The sequence below is a fragment of the Melozone crissalis genome, unplaced genomic scaffold (genome assembly GCF_028551555.1).
Source record: "Melozone crissalis strain CALT ecotype California unplaced genomic scaffold, PUWL_Pcris_2 ptg000029l_1, whole genome shotgun sequence".
In the NCBI taxonomy this organism is placed as follows: Eukaryota; Metazoa; Chordata; class Aves; order Passeriformes; family Passerellidae; genus Melozone; species Melozone crissalis.
The window spans coordinates 19,955,188-19,973,938 of record NW_026535807.1 but is presented as its reverse complement, the minus strand read 5'-3'; the positions used below and the strand labels follow the sequence as shown (position 1 = coordinate 19,973,938).

The window sequence follows — 18,751 nt, the reverse complement described above, 5'->3', positions numbered from 1 at the left end:
GTAAAAATCTCCAGTGGGAAAAGAACCTCTCCAGAACTCTGGGTGTCTTGTGATGACTTAGTTCGTCTAAGTGTAATGATCACCAATTAAAAGTGAAATAAACAAGGGGCCAGGAGACTTCTTCTCCTTTTTAATGCCTTTATTGAAAGTGATCAGCTCAGGATTGGGTGGCTCGACGGGTCTGCAGTCTCCGTCGTCTTCCCGGGCGACTCAGAGGAGGAGGATATGAGCAGCTCTGTCCACAAGGGGCAGAGCTGGGGGAATCCAGTCCTCGTGGGAGCCTTTAGGGCGTGACTCCCCGTCAGATGGTTGCCCCACCCACTCAGTCGGCCTGGTCTCACCGCCGGGGTCGTTTCTCTTGGTCAGGGCGAGAGGGTCTGAAGGTGTTCCGCATCTCTGCAGGCTCAGCACTCGGCTCCTCACGTCCAGACATCACTCCAGTCTCTCAACTCTTAGGTGGCTCGTCGATTTGGGGTCTTCTCTGTACACCGGGGGACCCATGCTGCATTATGGTCTTGGAGTCACTTTGCATAGCCCCCCTCACCTTCTCAGGTCTCTTCTACTGTTCGGGAAGGTTCCCACCCTTCTGGGAAAGGTACAACTTAGGCTCGGGCGAGGCTCTGCTGATACAAAAGGAGTGATTAGCCACAACGACTCGTGATTACAATAACAAAACACGAAGAACTTCAGCAGCTACCCGTGGTCTGGCTGCTTTTTTGTAACTTTTTCTCACAAAAAAAATATTACCCGAATTTTTGTTCATAACAGTCCCCCCTCTTTTTCTTTGATCGAGCTTAAATTCTAAGCTCGCATCAACTCACAATTTTTTTGTTTTGAATCTACTATAAATCTCTTGTGCACTTTGGTAATCATGGTTACTTAACCTTGTTACTTTCCTTGGTTTCTTCAGGTTGGTCTGCCCGGCAAGTAGTATTCTACTAAAACAGATAAATAAGCATAGTAAAAAAAGCAATCCTCCAAGTACACACACAGTGAGAAAAACTACCTTTTCCCATACATCCCTTTTGAAAATCTCCAAGTTCTCCCACCCACTGGGATCAAGTGTAGGAGTTTGTTCTTCATTATTTACACATGCTAATCTTTTTATTTCGTTTGAAATGTTCCTAATAATTGAATTCTTTATTCTTAATACTGCCTGGAGGCGGATTACTTTATTTAACATAGATATTGGGATCCGAATTTGGCTTTTACAATTTTGGATTTTCTCAATTTCTATTTCACTTTCCCGGTTCTGTTTATTTTCTCCCAAATCATTATATATAGGAACTCCCAAACTTGATCCAGTTTCTTTGGGTAATAAGAAAATTGGTTTTATCACTCTAGCAATGCAACTGCCAGGCGAGATTAAACCTAGGGGTTTAGGGTTCCCCTGAAATGTGTTCCAAAAGGGGTTTATCTCCTTCCCAGTACACTCATATAAATACTTGTAACAAACAATTTTTCTTACCATTTTCACTATTTCTTTTCTTTTTACTAGATCTGCTGAGCTTGTTTCAGCAGCATCACATTCAAAGCACAACCAGGCTTCCCCTATAGTACACTCTCCTAGGAGTGGCTGCCTAAAAGTGGCAGTATTGTATGCTCTCCAATACACTCTCTTATTTTTCTGATAAAGGACCAATTGGGAGGGGTTAACACGATCAGGGTCAGAACTGATGTGGACTCTCGACAAGGAGCTCACTTCCTCCTCAGAGGGGTCGGTAGCACTCACAGCATGGCTCAGCTGGGCTTCTCAGAGCACCACCAGCCATCAGAGCCATCAGTACTACCCTTCCCAAGAGTCCGGTATGGGTCATCTTGCACAGCCTGCCCACCCGGCCTTGCCTCTTGGGGAATTTTACTGAGGAAAAGCTTCCAAGCTCTTTAGAGTCCCTTCTACCCGCTTCTCTGGTTAAACCTCTCTTGGTCTGTTCCCTACCAATTTTGGTTTCCCCTCCCAGGGGAGTGTTCTGTAGGGGATTAACCTGGAGTCTTTAGAATTAGATTAAGGAACTTAACCAGAATTACTTATTTACAGTCTTAAACTTTTTACCAACATAGTTTACACAGAACAGTTTTGAAACATTTTAAGCAATATTAGAACTCCTGATACCAATTTTTTTCCCACACAGTTCAGTCTATTTGACTCTTCCTTCTGAGAGTCAACTTTAAATCCTTTGGTCCTTTTACCACAGTATACTCAGGTGATTTAGCTTGTGAAGCAGATGAATCCTTATCCAGTGCCTGGAGGTGAGAGTGGTGTGGACTCTGGCCCAATGCCAGAGGGAAAAACTGGGAGTCTGGCCCAATGCCAGAAGGAGAAAGGGGTGGAGTCCAGTCCAATGCCAGAGGGAGAATGGGGTGCAGTCCGGTCCAATGCCAGAATGCCAGAGGGAAAAAAACCTGATGTTGAATCCTGGTCCAATGCCAGGGGGTGAGAGTGATGTGAGTCCAACCTTTTTCCTTTGGTCTGCACAGTCGAATTAGTAATGAAGAGTACCTGAAACGGGCTTTCAAACACAGGCATTAATGGTCTGCTATTTAATGATTTATCAAAACTCAGTTTCTCTGTTTAATGTTATTGGTTAATTTCTTTTTCCATAGCTTGCATGTTTCTCTCATCAACTTCTGCATACTCTGTATTTTGCAAGGAGTTGTATTTCTCAGCTAACTTAACTCCCAAAGTATTTTTATTCTCTTATATCTCTGTGTATTTAATTCACTGGTTTTCTGTTCTATTTTCAAGATCTTATTTATCTCTTGCTTCTGTTTCTTACTTTCACTTAGAGCCTAAATATTTCTTTCAACCCCTTACACTTAAATTTTTGGGGTTTTTTTCTTACACTATTCTTCTACACAATACACTTCTCTTTAAGGAAATGTGGTAAAACTTATAATGCACAATCTACATTACTTCTATTCTAATTTGTCTATATTCACTCTCACACATTCCTTCACACCCTCAAGACACAAACTGGATCTTTATTGCTAGAAAATCACGGGTCCCTGTAGCCCCCCCCTCACCTTGGGGTTGGCCCTCAGGTCTCAGAATCCCTGGGCCTCTTGGAAGGGCCCTGACTCTGGTTGCCTCTGGTGCACATTCACCTGTGAGGCTGTCTGCGTGTACAGCTATGGCTACCTCACACACCTGAGGAGCACTAGTCTGGTTTGCAGGTCACACACATACACACACACACACACACACACACACACTTCAGCCACAGCCCCCACCCGCCCGGGGGACACAGGCCTGGTTTGCAGCTCACACACACACACACAACAAGACAACAAAAAGGTACCTTTTACTTTCACATAATTTATTACACGTTAAGTATTACTGGCCAGTTTTGGTGCTACTGGATATCCTTTCTACCCAACTGTTTTTTTGTCTAACTTCAGATGTTTTTCACTATTCTATACTATACTTCTTAGTACTTTGTTGAGACAGGACTTATCTGCTCCTGTATCTACTCAAAAATTCAAATTCTTCATTTAGGGGTCCCACTTCAAAGTTTACCAAGGGGCTCTTCTAGATGTTGCATCGGGTCCCCTAAAGTGTAAAGCCCCTGACCCTCTAATCGTCACCTCTAAGGATCTTCCCTAAATTATCTTGTTCCCTGGCTATTGCAGCATCGAGACTGAGCTTTCTACAAAACCTCCTGACGTGTCCTGGCTCTCCACAGTAATAGCAATGTCGCTCTCTCAAAGGGCCTTGAGGTGTCTCCATCCCTCTTGCACCTGACAGTACTGACCTATCCTTGCCTCCTCCTGGTGGTGGACCCGCCCACCCTGCACTTTCTCTAGCTACAGCAACCATGACCTTAGCCTTGGCCTTTGCTTTTTCTTCCTCCCTCCTTAAATACACCTTCAATGCTTCTCTTAATAACTCATTAATGTCCTTCTCTTGCCAATCTTCCATCTTTTCCAGTTTTCTCCTTATATCAGGCCAAGATTTGGTAACAAATTGGACTTTCAGTAGCATTTGACCTTCTGGGGTGTCTGTGTCTATTTTAGAGTACAACTGGAAGTTCCGCCTTAGGCGATTTAGCCAAGCAGCAGGAGCTTCATCCTTCTCCTGTGTACCCTCAAATGCCAATTGGGTATTAGTTCCTTTGGGAACTGACTCTTTGATCCCCCGTATCATCAAAGACCTATATTCCATCATGGCCTTCCTCCCCTCCTCCTGGTTAGGGTTCCAGCTGGGCTCCGTTAGTGGCAATTTCTGTTCACCTGTTGGCACCTGGGGTCCTGGACTGTTATCTTTCTCCCATATTCTTATGCCAGCCGCCCTTATCATCTGGACCTCTTCTGGGGAAAATAATATACTCAGGATGGAATTCATCTCCCCCCAAGTGTAGATATTTGGACCTAGAAATTGATCCACTTGGTTGGCTATGCCCACTGGGTCCTCAACTAAATGCCCCAACTCTTTCTTGAATCCTCTCACCTCAGAAGCAGTTAGGGGAGCATTCACAAAGCCAACACCTCCCGCTACTCCTCCCATAGGAACCTCTCTGAGGGGAAAGAGTCTCTCCGCCTTGCAGGTCTTGGATCTGGTGCTGCAGTATGGCCCATCTTCAGATGCCAAACTACTTTGAGGGGCATCTGGGTTACCCTGAACTTCCTGCCCATCAGCGGGTGTATTTGCTGATAGCTGTTCATCGGGCAAGGAGGCATGTGTGCCCCAACTAGGAGGAGGAAAAGGGACAGCAATAGGAGGGGGAGAAGAGCCCGAGTGTGTATTAAGCGGAGCTGGAGAAGGGGTAGAGAATACAGCAGGTGGAGTAGGCGCTTGTGGTGATGCAGAAGGATCTGGAGGAGCTGAAGGGGGTGGTGAAGGAGTGGTTGGAGGAGATACTGGGTTTACCATAGCGGAAGCTGAAGAGGTAGAAGGAGGAATTTGAGCAGGTGGTAGTGAGATGGCAGCCGGGGGAGGAACCGGACCTGCCCTTTGAGGTGCTTGAAGAAGAGGATTATAAGGTGGAGGGGCAGAAGGAGGCAAATAATCCAGGGGGTCCCATCTTTTACCAGTCCTATCATCCCCTCCTTCATTCCCCCCTTTCTTCCTCTGTACCTTACAAATTCGCACCCCTTCATCCTCAACAGCGCTCTTTACCCAGCAAGCTACATACAATAATTGCTCAGGATCAGTATCTCCTTGAGCTGTCCGATAATGACTCACTTGTTGGCACATCCACTTATCCTTTGTCCCACACCAAGGCCATCCTCCTTGGACCTCTAAGTCTGGCCAGACTTCTACACAATAATGGATCGTTTTCACTTTATCTAATCCCTCCGTGGCCTCTATAGAATCCTATTTCTCTAACAGTTCTCCTAAGGGATTATTGGGATGTATATCCCTCAGTCTCTTGCGGTCTTTTTACTATTACACCCTCCCATTTTACATGTCTCAATAATAAAAAGTGCCAAAGGTGCCTCTACTGACCAGTAATTTCAAAAAAAACCTTGTTTGAGGAGCTTCAGTCTCCTCCACCGAACTTCAAATTTCTGCCTGATGCTCAGGACTTTATACTGAAACAACTGCCCGATCTCTTGATTGCCCACCTTTCCTAACGTCAGGTCTTACATCTATTGGGACTTGAACACACGAAGCCTCGGCCGAAGAGTCCAGGTCGTGCCTGACTCCCTCAGTCAGGAAAAACAACTGCCTGATTTTTAGTTTGCCTAACCTGCCAATTTTTAGGCTTCACCGTATCAGGACTTAAATGCAAATCGCAACCTCCTTCGCTAGGGTTTGTGCCTGACTCCTTTGTCAGGACTTACTTTGCCTGCAGGACTTGAGCTTACGCGAATCCTTCTCGGGACTTAAAAATCTTACCCGAATCCTTCTCGGGACTTACAATTCTTACCCGAATCCTTCTCGGGACTTACAATCTGCCTGACTTCCCTCTGTCAGGACTTACTTTGGGTGCGTGCCACTCATACAACTATTCCCTCCGCACGCCCGGGGTGGGGGGAGAGGGGGCCCTTTTTTTTTCCCCCTTAGGAGACGACTCACTCACACTAATTCCACTCGCTTTCCCCTGTTCCCGGCCGGCTTTCTCGTGAAAGTTTGGAAACGCGGTACTGAGGGGTCCACTCTCAGGTCAAGGGTCTGGCTGCCAGCCCTCATCTCACTCATACACACACGCGCTTGTCTCCCACTCCCGCCACCAGATTTCTCACCAGTCCGGTGCTCCGGTGCTCCTCTGCATCGCTGCTCCTGAGCCGATCCCTCTGGTCCTGGTAGCCAGCTGTCCTGGAGGTCCAAAATGGCCAGTCCTGGTACCCTCTTTCGGCGTGGCTATCCAGGACGAGTGCCCCAGCTGAAATAAACAGGGCAAGGAGACTTATTCTCCTTTTTAATGCCTTTATTATAAGTGAGCAGCTCAGGATTGGGCAGCTCGGACGGGTCTGCAGCTTCCCATCGCCTCTCCCAGGGCAACTCAGAGGAGGAGGATATGCATAGCTTTGCCCACTAGGGGCAGAGCTGGGGGTCCGGTCCTCGTGGGAACCTTTAAGGACATGGTGACCCCTTCCGATGTCACTGCTGCCAGCTCTCTTAGCCGGCACTCAGCATCAGGGACGACTCCCGTGCTCACGGTGAGAGGGACTCCGAAGGTGTTCCGCATCTCTGCTGGCCCAGCACTCCGCTCCTCACGTCCAGACATCACTGCAATCTCTCAGCTCTTAGGTGGCTCGTTGTTTTTGGGGTTTTCTCAGTATGTTTGGAGCAGTGGTCACACACAGCATGCTGGGGCTTGGAGTCACTTTGCATAGCCCCCCTCACCCTCTCAGGTCTCTTCGCCATTCTGGGGAAAAGTACAACTTGGCCTAGGGCAAGACTCTGCTAATACAAAAGGAGCAATTAGACAGAATGACCCGTGATTACAATAACAAAACAAGCAGAACTTCCGCAGCAACAGTGATCTCAGCTGATTTTTGTAACCTTTTCTCACAAAAAAATTAACAGAATTTTTGTTCATAACAGTAGCAGCAATTTTAATTGAATAGTTTAGAAAATATATAAAATTGGATACACTTGAAATATTGACAATATAATTTGATTAAAAATGAGGGATCATTTGGTTCCAATAATAGTGCATAAGCAAAAGATAACCGCAGGGTAGGGGTGCATGCTTCTTGGACCCTTGCCACCTCACGTACAAGCTTGCCAAGTGAAGATTCTCCCCTTCTATGCCATATGTCAATGCCATCTCCTCCCATTTTCGATTCATCACACTTCTACCTCCGCCCTCATCACCACCTTTACCACGCATGCTCCACCACTCGTTTTGGTGGTCGCACCCCTTTTTGGGGTTCGCCTTTGGATGAAGGCTGTCTTCTTCTTCGATGTCTTTTGATTCACTTTTGGGTTACGCATGTGCACCAAGCCAGCATAATACCAGCCAAAGTAACATAATAATATTTTTAAGCATCAAAGCAATAAATCTCTTATAGCTGGCATTTTCCGGGGACCCAACCCAGGTTTTCCTTTCTTTCTGCTCATTTTTAGTAATCAGATCCCTGCTTGGCTTCATTTGCTAAAAAGGCCAACAAGTACCAGCTTTTGTTGTGTGCAGCTCTCTGACATTCCCAGTGAAATAAACAAGGCCAGAAGACTTCTTCTCCTTTTTAATGCCTTTATTAAAAGTGATCAGCTCAGGATTGGGCAGCTCGGCGGGGCTGCAATCTCCCGTCGTCTCTCCCAGGGCAACTCAGAGGAGGAGGATAAGCACAGCTCTGTCCATTAGGGGCAGAGCTGGGGAATCACATCCTCGTGGGAGCTTTTAGGGCATGGTGATCCCATCCGATGTTACTTTTCCCGGCACCGTCTCCCGTGGTCAGGGCGAGAGGGACTCCGAGGGTGTTCAGCATCTCTGCAGGCTCAGCACTCGCCTCCTCACGTCCAGACATCACTCCAGTCTCTCAACTCTTATTTGGCTCGTTGTTTTTGGGGTTTTCCCAGTACGTTTGGAGCCATCGTGCCCCACAGCATGCTGGTCCTGGAGTCACTTTGCATAACCCCCCCCTCCAGGTCTCTTCTCCTCACTGTTCAGGAAGGTCACCACCCGTTACTGTCTCGGAGAAGGGCCATTACCTCGCCCCAGCCAGGGCTTTCACTGAACAAAAAAAACCATTAACAACAACGACCCGTAATTACCATAATACAGGCAGCAGCCCAGCAGTAGTGGTAACTTTTTTCTCACAGAAAAAAATCAACTGAATTTTTGTTCATAACACCCAGGAACATAGCAGAGGTGTAAAGAGGGAAAATGCCTGGAAATGATGAAATGAGCCTGATCTGTGTGTTCAGGAGCTAAAAAGGAACTTGGGGATACTTCTAAGAGCCAAAAAAAGGGATGTGGGACTTCAAGGACTCACAAAATTGCCATTTATTAGATCCAAAATGCAGTTTATTCCATCCAAAATGCAGTTCCTTGTATACAAAATGCAGTTTATTCCATCCAAGAGCTTACAGCAGTCCAGGGTTGTGGGTGACAGAGCTGTGCCCACAGCTGTCAGCTCCAGCTGCAGCCAGGCCTGGAGACCCTTTGGTTTTGGTTACAATGCATTACACACTTTTCTTTGCTGAGCATCTTCATACAGCAGAACCAATCCATACTTTAACTTTTATCTCTAGCCTGACATAACTACTAAAATTACCATAATCATGCTACTGTTCTCCGATCAACAAAAGTTAATACATTACAGTTTAAGTTAGAAGTTGTTTTCCAGTTTTCTTGCAGTGGAAATTTAAGTGACCTTTTTTCTATTTGTAACATTAGCATGCTTGTTTGCCTGTGCTGTCTTCCTGCTTGGTAAAAACATCTTCTTGTTTGAGGTGGCTTTATCCTTTCCTCTAAGTCCTAAAACCCCTTCTAACTAACACACCCTTTGCTTCCTTGGTTATCCAGTAAGACTGGCTCAGCAATTCTTTTCTCCTATATCAAAACTTGCTTCCTGCCAAGCACAGACATATCTGTGAGACTTTCTTGTCCCACTTTCATCCTTCCCAGCAGGTACTGGTGACAGCAGGCTGGACATGAGGCAGCAGAGTGCCCTGGTGGCCAAGGAGGCCAATGGCTCCTGGCCTGGATCAGGAATGGTGAGGCCAGCAGGAGCAGGGAGGTCGTTCTGCCCCTGCCCTGGGCACTGCTGAGGGCACACCCTGAGTGCTGTGCCCAGCTCCGGCCCCTCCGTTTGGGAAGGACCTTGGGACACTGAGCACATCCAGAGGGGACAACGAGGCTGGAGAGGGGCTGGGAACACAAACCCTGTGAGGAACCCCGGAGGGAGCTGGGGGTGCTGAGCCTGGAGAAAAGGATGCTCAGGGCTGCCCTCATCACGCTGCACAGCTCCTGAAAGGTGCCTGTGCTCAGCTGGGGCTGGGCTCTTCTCAGGGGCTCTCGCTGCCCAGAGTGACCCTGAGATGTGTTAGAAAGTCCCTTTTCCCAGCCCGGTGCTCAAGGAAGGAGTCGGAACACTTCAGTTGTCAGTCTCAAGGTTGTTTATTGTATCTTACCTATAAAATTCTTTCTTCTGACCTGTTGAGGTCTGCTCAGCAGGACACTCAGAGGCACTCTGCCTGCCCCAACATGGTATTATGTCTTTATTCTAAAAACTATGTATACAATACTTACAGTTACTTCCCAATACCTATCACCTATGTTAGACTGTGAGCTTCTACTCTAAACCAATCCAAAAGTGCCACCATCACAGCAGAAAATGGAGGCCAAGGAGAAGAAGGAGAAAGGCTGGACAAGCCCAGATTCCTCCATCTTGCCCCCTTTTAGAATCCCCATTCTAAAACCAGCAAAAATCTATTTTTCCACTCTGGGATAAATTCACTATCCTTCTACTAAAACTTTTGTGGGCTGTAATTCTTCATACAAGGTTGATAATTGTTTTTTCCAAGGGCTGAATCAAAGGCACAGGGGTCTTGGGCTCTGTGCCAAGGTCTCTGAGCCCCCTGACAGAGTCTTGAGTCCTCCAGGGCAACCAGATGAATTTCCTGGGTTTCCACAGGCTCTTTCTCCAGGCAGCACTGACAGAACCAGATGACACAGCCTCAATCTGCACCAAGGGAAATACAGGTTGGATATCTGGAAAAAGTTTTTACAGAAAGGTGATAAAGTTCTGGAATGGCCAGAGAGGTGGTGGAGTCCCCATCCCTGGGTGTGTTTAACAAAGCCTGGATGTGGCACTGGGTGCCAGGCTTTAGTTGGGGTGTTGGGGCTGGGTTGGACTCAATGAACTTGAAGGTGTCCCCAAGCAGGTTGTTCTGACACTTCTGTGAATTCTGTGAAAGGGGAAAGACACAAACTGTGCATTTTGCCTCCCATAACTGCTTTTTCCAACTGCTTAAACATTCTCTTAACCAAAACCTGACCAGGGAAAGGCTGTACCACAAAAGGAACACTGCCACATCAAACACCACGCCTGCATTGTAAATACAAAATGTTGAAATATGTTGGAAAATTTCTCTTGGAACACTGTGCCCACCAAGCCATAACTCAAGTCAACTTGGTTTTCATGAGCAATTTTGGTGATTGTTCTACATCCCCAGTGGAAATGAATGGTTGCTACTGCAGAGAATTCAGAAAATTCACTGTGTCCTCACAGAGTTTCTGAGCTTTCAGGGCTGGCAGTGGCTGCTCAGGGATGGCTTTGGCCCGTGTCCCTCCAAGCAGCCACTGCCCAAGCAGCTGCGCTGGCCCCGGGCTCTCCTCCTGGCCTGCTGGGCTTTGTTGGGTGGCACAGCCTGTGCCAAGGGGCGGCAAGGTGCCCGCAGGCCCCAGCTCTGGGGGAAACGGGAACATCCTGCCCGCATCCACCGTGCTGCCAGCTCAGCAGTGCAGCATAGCACTGGCTGACGCTCCCCATTGCTCCCACAGGTGCAGCCGGCCCCACCACACGTGTTCCTGATTCCCAGAAGGGGTGTGAAAAACGGCAATAGCTTGTTTGTAAAATTTTATTAATAATAAAATGTTTATAAAAATAGCAATATCATTAGAGTGATAAAAATTTTGGACAATTTCAATTGGGAAAATCAGAGACAATAGGAAAAAAGAGATACAGAAATCTGGGTACCTATTTTCTCAGCAGCATTGGCCCAAAAAAGGACACACTTGAACGGATGATTAACCCTTAAAAACAATAACCTGTTGCATATTCATACATCTCATACATGATGCATAAATTCCATTCAAACACAGGATTCTGTCTGGTCATCGTCAATTTCTCCCTCTTGATCCTAACCAGCTTCCTGAGGGCTGAGCGAGGCAGGAAGAAGTTAGTTTCTTCTGATAGGAGAGCAATAAATTCTTTCTCTGTGAAAGATTTCGGTGTCCTGTGGCCGCTATATTTGCAAAAAGCCAATCATAAAATACACATTTCTCAGACAACCTCAGAATGGCTTGCTGTTGGGGAACACTCTGTTTGCTTGGGATAAGGGCAAGTTTGACCTTCTGTTGATGCTGGAAAGGATTTGGAAGCGCTCAACAGAGCCCTGACTGAGAGCTTCCCTGTTGTGGTACATGTTTTTGATTGTAATTCGGCCCTAGTAGTCAGTTTTATGACACCCCCTTATTTGGTATTGTTATACCATATTTTATTGCCAATGAGTTGCTCAATTCCCCCCTGTATTGTTGGTTTTTCCCTAGTTGTCCATCTCCCCAAAGACCTACCCTTTTGTTCCCTGTTCCTCCTCCCATTCAATGTCAATCCCTCCCCAAGCCTGCCCCTTTCTCTGGAAACTTCCCTATCCATTTTGTATCCTTTGAAACCCTAATGGTTTTTTTAAGTTGTCCTCCTCCCCTGTAATCCCCTATTGGTATAAACAATGTATTCCCTGCCTTGTGTTCCACCCTCAGTTTCTCCCAAGTGGCTAAAGACTGTATCCTCCCCAGGGACCTCCCCAGTTTGGAAATGGGTGTATGGCAGTAATTCAGTGTCTTTCTGCCGCTGAGTTGGCAGGGAACAAACATAGAGAAGAGCTCTCCCTGTTCCTTGTCCCTACCCCAGCGCAGTCCACCTGTGCTGTAAAGCAGCTGTGCCCTACAGCCAAACCCCAGAGTTGACAGCTTTCTGGGGGCGGCCCACTCTGGGGGTTGGTGTTGGCAGCAAGTCGGGCTGAAGAAATCGGGCACTGCAGCACTTCCCAAATGAGCTCTTCTCTTGCAATAAAGAGATGGAGCTGCCAGCCCAGTGTCCGGGTGGCAGCAGCAGCAAAGCCCACCGGGCAGCAGCACAGGCTGAGCTCCATGGCCAGGAGCAGCCGTGGATGCCCACAGTGTGGGCAGGCAGGAGCCAGGCAGGGGCTGCTGTGACCAGCGGCGGGGCCCTGAGGGCTGGGGGAGCCCATGCTGAGCGTCCCTGGGCTGAGGGCACATTTCCTTCCCTGGCATCAGCTGGGCCTGGGCCTCCTCCAGTGGCATGCCCAGGGAAAGAGGGAAGCCATCGGGAGGTGCTTACCTTGAGAACAATGGAAAGAGGCTGGACTCTGAAGGAAGTCCTTCATAGCCTGAGGGATGAGCTCAGAGCCCGACAGACTCTGGGCCTGTGGCAGCCCCAGACCTCTTATGAGCAGAGTGGGGATTTGTCCCCCAGGCCTCATCTGTTGCCCCAGGGACACATGGTGAACACACACACAGAGAAGATGGCTCAGCACTGGTGCTGCTCCCTGAGTGTTATGTTTGGGTCCCTCTAAAGGCATGCAGGGGCTTTGGGCCACCTCTGTGCTGTGCAGGGGACTGGGGACACCCAGAAATTTTGCAGGGAATTGAATGTATGTCCAAAGGTGTGTGGGGGCATCTGTAAATTGAGCAGGTCTCGGAGGACTTTTTTCAAGGACACAGGGGGATTTTAGGGTGGCTGAGGACACCCATAAGATGTGCACGGGGTTTGGGTGTCCCCTAAAGTGTGCAGCTACCCTGAAGGCCTGTGTTGCATTATTTTTGTCAGCTTTGGCATCAAGTTGTTCACTTTTTAAATATGGGCCAAAGCACAGCACAATGCAGAGTAGGGAGTTGGTGTCAGAATGGCAGGACTGCTGCTGCATGCAATAATGGGAATCATGAGTTGAATTTTTGACTTGACATTGCTATTATATGTAGAACCACAAAAAGTGTCACTTGTGCAATATCGTGTACCTCAGTTGTGAAAAAATCCGAGCTTGCAAATAGGTACTGGGCGGGACATCATCTCCTTGCTGGAAGGGCACCGTTGGAGATCAACTCCAACTAAATCCTGCCCCAGCCATGAGGTCACAGCAGGCTCTGAGGTCACAGAAGTGCCAGAGCCCCGTGGTAGCACAGCAGCACAAGGAGCGAGCAGTCAGTGCTTGAGCACAACTGTTGCGGCAGCAGCAGCGGCGGTGGCAGCAGTGGTGCTGACATTGGGACAGGGGTGTCAGGACAGCGGTGGCAGCAAGAGCTGCGGGACTGGCAGAGGGCAAGGCAGCATGGCCCTTGCTCTGCGCCTCTTCCTCCTGCTCCTCCTGGCCGTGGCCCTGCCTGCCAGGGCTGCCCAGGCTGCTCCGCTGCAAGCGTGGCGAGCAGGTGAGCCGGCAGCCTGGCTCCCCTTTCCCGGGACAGCGCTCCCTGCTCCCCGGGAAGCGCTGGGGATGGTTTTCCCCAGGCCTTTAAGGGAGGGTTTCCTCTGGGGGAGGGAGAGAGCTCCCAGGGCCCTGGGCTGCCCCAGTTTCCCCTCCCGGGATGTGTCACAGGGCCTGCAAAGAGGGTGCAGAGTGACCAGGAGCCAGCCCAGAGCTCCCCAGGCCCCTGTGCAGCTTTGGCCTTGTCCATTGACATCTGGCCCCCACAGCCCTTGCCAACTCCCTTGCAGTGCCCAGTTCCCGGAGGGAGAAGGGGATGCCAGCGCATCATTGAAATGGGTCTGGTCTTTGCTCCCTTCTAGATTTGGATCGCGAGTTTAATGATTTAGATTTGTTGTTGAATGATATTTCGAATGTCTTGAAGAATGCTATAGGTAAGTTCTGAATTTCCGTTACTAGTGACATATTAATCAGTATCGAAGTTGCAAGAGCTCGTTCATCTGCCATTTTCATTAGAAGGGTTCTGAAAACCTTGCCCTGCTCTTTTCTGGAGCCCTGAGAGATCCCACAGGATGACTGTCAGTGGGAGGAAGGAGCATTTAGCCGTCCAACCTCCTCCCATGTTCAATGCCACTGTGTCCTTCCGTGCGGTCTGTGCAGTCACAGACAAAAGCAGAGAGGGAAGGTGCAGGGCCCAGGGCTGTGCCCCGGGGCTGAGCCTTTCCTGCAGCCTGAGGATCTCCTACACTGCCATGGGTGCTGCTCTGTCCTGCCTTTCTTTGCAGCTGAACCTGTTGGTGAAGGTGATCTGGCTTTCCAACCCACGTCCACGACTGAGCCTCTGGGACATGGCGAGGGTAGGTCAAGGCCTTTCCCCTGGGAGAGCTGCCAGCTCAGAGCCCAAAGCTCGGCCAGGGGGGCATCGCTGCAGGTTCCAGGACAGAGCCATACACGTGTTTGCCCTCGCCCTGCGCCATCCCCTCACCGCTCCTGAGGCTCAGTGGTGCCCGTGCAGCTGAGTAGAGGCGGCAGAAGCTTCTGTGGCTGTTGTGTTACAGATGTGTCTACAGGGAGGACTCTTCCTGATCCTTCCCTCATTCCTACACAGAAGCCTGCCTCCCATCACAGGGGTGAGTAGTGTGTCCCTGCTGACCCCACAGGCTGAGCCCTGCTTCTGTGGGATCCATTAATGGGAAGAGGAAACATGTTTTTCTAAGGTCCTCTAAAAGGAAAGAACAAAGCTGCAGGACAGAAGAAAGCCCATGAGTCATCTGAACACATGAGGCAAAGGACGAAGGAAATGCAGCAGGCAGGACAAGGTGGGTGCATTTCCCTCAGCCTTGTCCTGGGGCTCAGCAGCTGGGGGCTTTGGCTGCACATCTGGACACGCCGTGCCCGGCACAGCAGGAAGGGATCCATGGCAGCCTCGCTGCCCCGCTGCTGCTTCCACGCCCTGCAGGGCTGTTTGCCAGCCTGGCCTGGCTGCAGCTGCTCCCTGGCCACTGCAGGATTGATTGTGGCATCAGCTGACAGGCAGCCCAAACTGCAAAATGCACCTCAGATCCCCTGCAATTTCCCATCTCCAGGCAAATCAGAAGGGGCAGCTGTTTGGAGTACAGAGGGCTCTGGTCTAAACAAAAATTTTATAGGAATTTCCTCACCATTCTTTACCATGTCTGTGACAAGCATTGCCTCTTGAAGATTCCCCATCCTCAATGGGGAACAGCACCACCCAATCCAGCTGTACCACATCTTTTCTCCAGAAGCAGATGGAGAGGCTGTGATGAAGGCTCAGTTTCCCGGAGGAAGCAGTGGCTCATTGGCAACTTCTGCTGCAGGAAGGGAGGCAATGCCAGGCACAGCCACAGGAGGTAATTGCTGTGCCTCTGGGCCTGAGCCCTGCTGGGGCTTGAGCTGCCCTCTCTGCAGCTTGGTACTGTGGGCACAGCCCGGACAAGACGGGCACAGCCCAGAGGAATTGTCCCAAGCAGGCTCAGGGCACTCGGGTACTGAGCTGTCCTACTGGGGTCCCTCCGTGGGAGACACGTCTCCAAACCTGGGAGCGGCTGCACGGGGTGCCCATGGTGGGGAAAGGGCAGAGGGGGAGAGCAAGGCTGCACTGGGTCCTGAGAGGGCTTGGCCATGTGCCCTTGGGATGGAGAAAGGGGTCCCAAGGCAAAGAGAGATGGAGAGATAGAAGAAGGTGGGAAAGGCAGGAGAAAGGACAGGAGAGTCAGAGGGAAAAGGGGGATAGCTGCGGCACTGCCTGCTGCAGTTTTCCCCAGGGCTTTAGCAAGAGTTGCAGCTGTGGGAGTGAGAGCACCCAGGGCTTTGGGCTGCTTCAGCCGCCCCACCAGGGATGTTGCACAGGGTATGGAACGAGGGTGCAGAGTGACCAGGAGCCAGCCCAGAGCTCCCCAGGCCCCTGTGCAGCTTTGGCCTTGTCCATTGACATCTGGCTCCCACAGCCTTACTCGACCCCCTTGCAGCGCCCATTTCCCAGAGGCAAACGGGGATCCCAGCATGCCCTGAAAAATGTTCTCATCTCTGCTCTGTTCTAGATGAGGTGTCTGGAAAGGCTTCTCCATTAGATGGACGGCATAAAATTTTGAAGCCTTTGGAACCTCCTGCAGGTATGTTCTCATTGTCCCACCACAGAATAATTGTTGGCAACCTGGCAGGAACCAGGTGACAGAAGTTGCTGTGGCTGTTGTGTTACAGATGTGTCTGCAGGGAGGACTTTTCGTGTTCCTTTGCTGGTTCCTTCACCGAAGCCAGGCTCTCATCGCAGGGGTGAGTAGTGTGTCCCTGCTGACCCCACAGGCTGAGTTCTGCTTTTGTGATATCCGTTCATAGGAAATCAAACCATGTTTTCTAAGGTCCTCCAACAGGAAAGTACAAATCTACAGCACAGAAGGAAGCTCATGAGCCATCTGAATACATGAGGCAAAGGACAAAGGAAATGCAGCAGGCAGGACAAGGTGGGTGCATTTCCCTCAGCCTTGTCCTGGGGCTCAGCAGCCGGGGGCTGTGGCTGCACATCTGGACACGGCGTGCCCAGCACAGCGGGAAGGGATCCATGGCAGCCTCACTGCCCCGCTGCTACTTCCATGCCCTGCAGGGCTGCTTGCTAGCCTGGCCTGGCTGCAGCTTCTCCCCAGCCTCTGCAGGAAGGCATTGGGCATCAGTTCACAGGCAGACCAAACAGCAGCAGGGACCTCAGATCCCCTGCAATTTCCCTGTCGCCAGTCAAATCAGAAGGGGCAGCTGTTTTGAGTACACAGGGCCCTGGCCTAACCAAAAATTTTATAGGGATTTCCTCACCATTCTTAACCATGTCTGTGACAAGCATTGCCTTCTGAAGGGTCCCCATCCTCAAAGAGGAACAGCCCCACCTGACCCAGCTGTACCACATCCTTTCTCCAGAAGCAGATGGAGAGGCTGTGATGAAGGCTCAGTTTCCCGGAGGAAGCAGTGGCTCATTGGCAACTTCTGCTGCAGGAAGGGAGGCAATGCCAGGCACAGCCACAGGAGGTAATTGCTGTGCCTCTGGGCCTGAGCCCTGCTGGGGCTTGAGCTGCCCTCTCTGCTGCTTGGCACTGCGGGCACAGCCCGGACAAGACGGGCACAGCCCAGAGGAATTGTCCCGAGCAGGCTCAGGGCACTCGGGTACTGAGCTGTCCTGCTGGGCTCCCTCCGTGGGAGACACGTCCCGAAACCTGCGAGCGGCTGCACGGGGTGCCCATGGTGGGGAAAGGGCAGAGGGGGAGAGCAAGGCTGCACTGGGTCCTGAGAGGGCTTGGCCATGTGCCCTTGGGATGGGGAAGGGGTCCCAAGGCAAAGAGAGATGGAGAGATAGAAGAAGGTGGGAAAGGCAGGAGAAAGGACAGGAGAGTCAGAGGGAAAAGGGGGATAGCTGTGGCACTGCCTGCTGCAGTTTTCCCCAGGGCTTTAGCAAGAGTTGCAGCTGTGGGAGTAAGAGCACCCAGGGCTTTGGGCTGCTTCAGCCGCCCCACCAGGGATGTTGCACAGGGCATGGAACGAGGGTGCAGAGTGACCAGGAGCCAGCCCAGAGCTCCCCAGGCCCCTGTGCAGCTTTGGCCTTGTCCATTGACATCTGGCTCCCACAGCCTTACCCGACCCCCTTGCAGTGCCGATTTCCCAGAGGCAAACGGGGATCCCAGCATGCCCTGAAAAATGTTCTCATCTCTGCTCTGTTCTAGATGAGCTTGCTAGGAAGATTTCTCCATTAGATTGGCTGAAGAAAATTTTGAAGCCTTTGGAGCCTCGTGCAGGTTTGTTCTCATTGTCCCACAAGAGAATAATTGTTGACAACCTGGCAGGAACTTGGTTAGAGAAGCTTCTGTGGCTGTTGTGTTACAGATGTGTCTGCTGGGAGGACTTTTCCTGTTCCTTTGCTGGTTCCTTCACCGAAGCCAGGCTCTCATCGCAGGGGTGAGTAGTGTGTCCCTGCTGACCCCACAGGCTGAGTTCTGCTTTTGTGATATCCGTTCATAGGAAATCAAACCATGTTTTCTAAGGTCCTCCAACAGGAAAGTACAAATCTACAGCACAGAAGGAAGCTCATGAGCCATCTGAATACATGAGGCAAAGGACAAAGGAAATGCAGCAGGCAGGACAAGGTGGGTGCATTTCCCTCAGCCTTGTCCTGGGGCTCAGCAGCCGGGGGCTTTGGCTGCACATCTGGACACGCCGTGCCCGGCACAGCAGGACGGGATCCATGGCAGCCTCGCTGCCCCGCTGCTGCTTCCACGCCCTGCAGGGCTGCTTGCTAGCCTGGCCTGGCTGCAGCTTCTCCCCAGCCTCTGCAGGAAGGTATTTGGCATCAACTGACAGAGAGCCCAAACTGCACCATGGATCCCCCTGCATTTTCCCGGTGTCTGAGCACATCCTGAGGTGTGCCTGCTTGGCAGAGGGAGGGCCATAGGAAGCCCCAAAGGCCTGTGGGGATCAGGATTTTCCTGATTCTTATCCATGTTGTGGACAAGTATTGCCTCCTGAAGAGGCCACCACCTGCATGTGCAATGATTGCATCTGATCCCACCAAGCCTCTTCCTTTCTCAAGGGATGGACAGAGAGGGTCTGTGGAAGGCTGCATTTCCTGCAGGAAGGGAGGCGATGCCAGGCACAGCCACAGGAGGTAATTGCTGTGCCTCTGGGCCTGAGCCCTGC

General features: G+C 50.4%; 1 protein-coding gene across 1 annotated transcript in view; it reads left to right on the top strand.

Annotated features, from left to right (window-relative positions):
- The window catches only part of LOC128939635 (uncharacterized), a 215,134-nt gene that overhangs the window by 100,935 nt on the left and 95,448 nt on the right, over positions 1 to 18,751 (top strand). The window contains exons 10-15 of the mRNA XM_054280730.1: positions 16,280 to 16,351; positions 16,438 to 16,539; positions 16,985 to 17,092; positions 17,782 to 17,853; positions 17,942 to 18,013; positions 18,100 to 18,201. Of these exons, the coding sequence (XP_054136705.1) occupies positions 16,280 to 16,351; positions 16,438 to 16,539; positions 16,985 to 17,092; positions 17,782 to 17,853; positions 17,942 to 18,013; positions 18,100 to 18,201 (528 nt within the window). The remainder of the gene's footprint in view (positions 1 to 16,279; positions 16,352 to 16,437; positions 16,540 to 16,984; positions 17,093 to 17,781; positions 17,854 to 17,941; positions 18,014 to 18,099; positions 18,202 to 18,751) is intronic.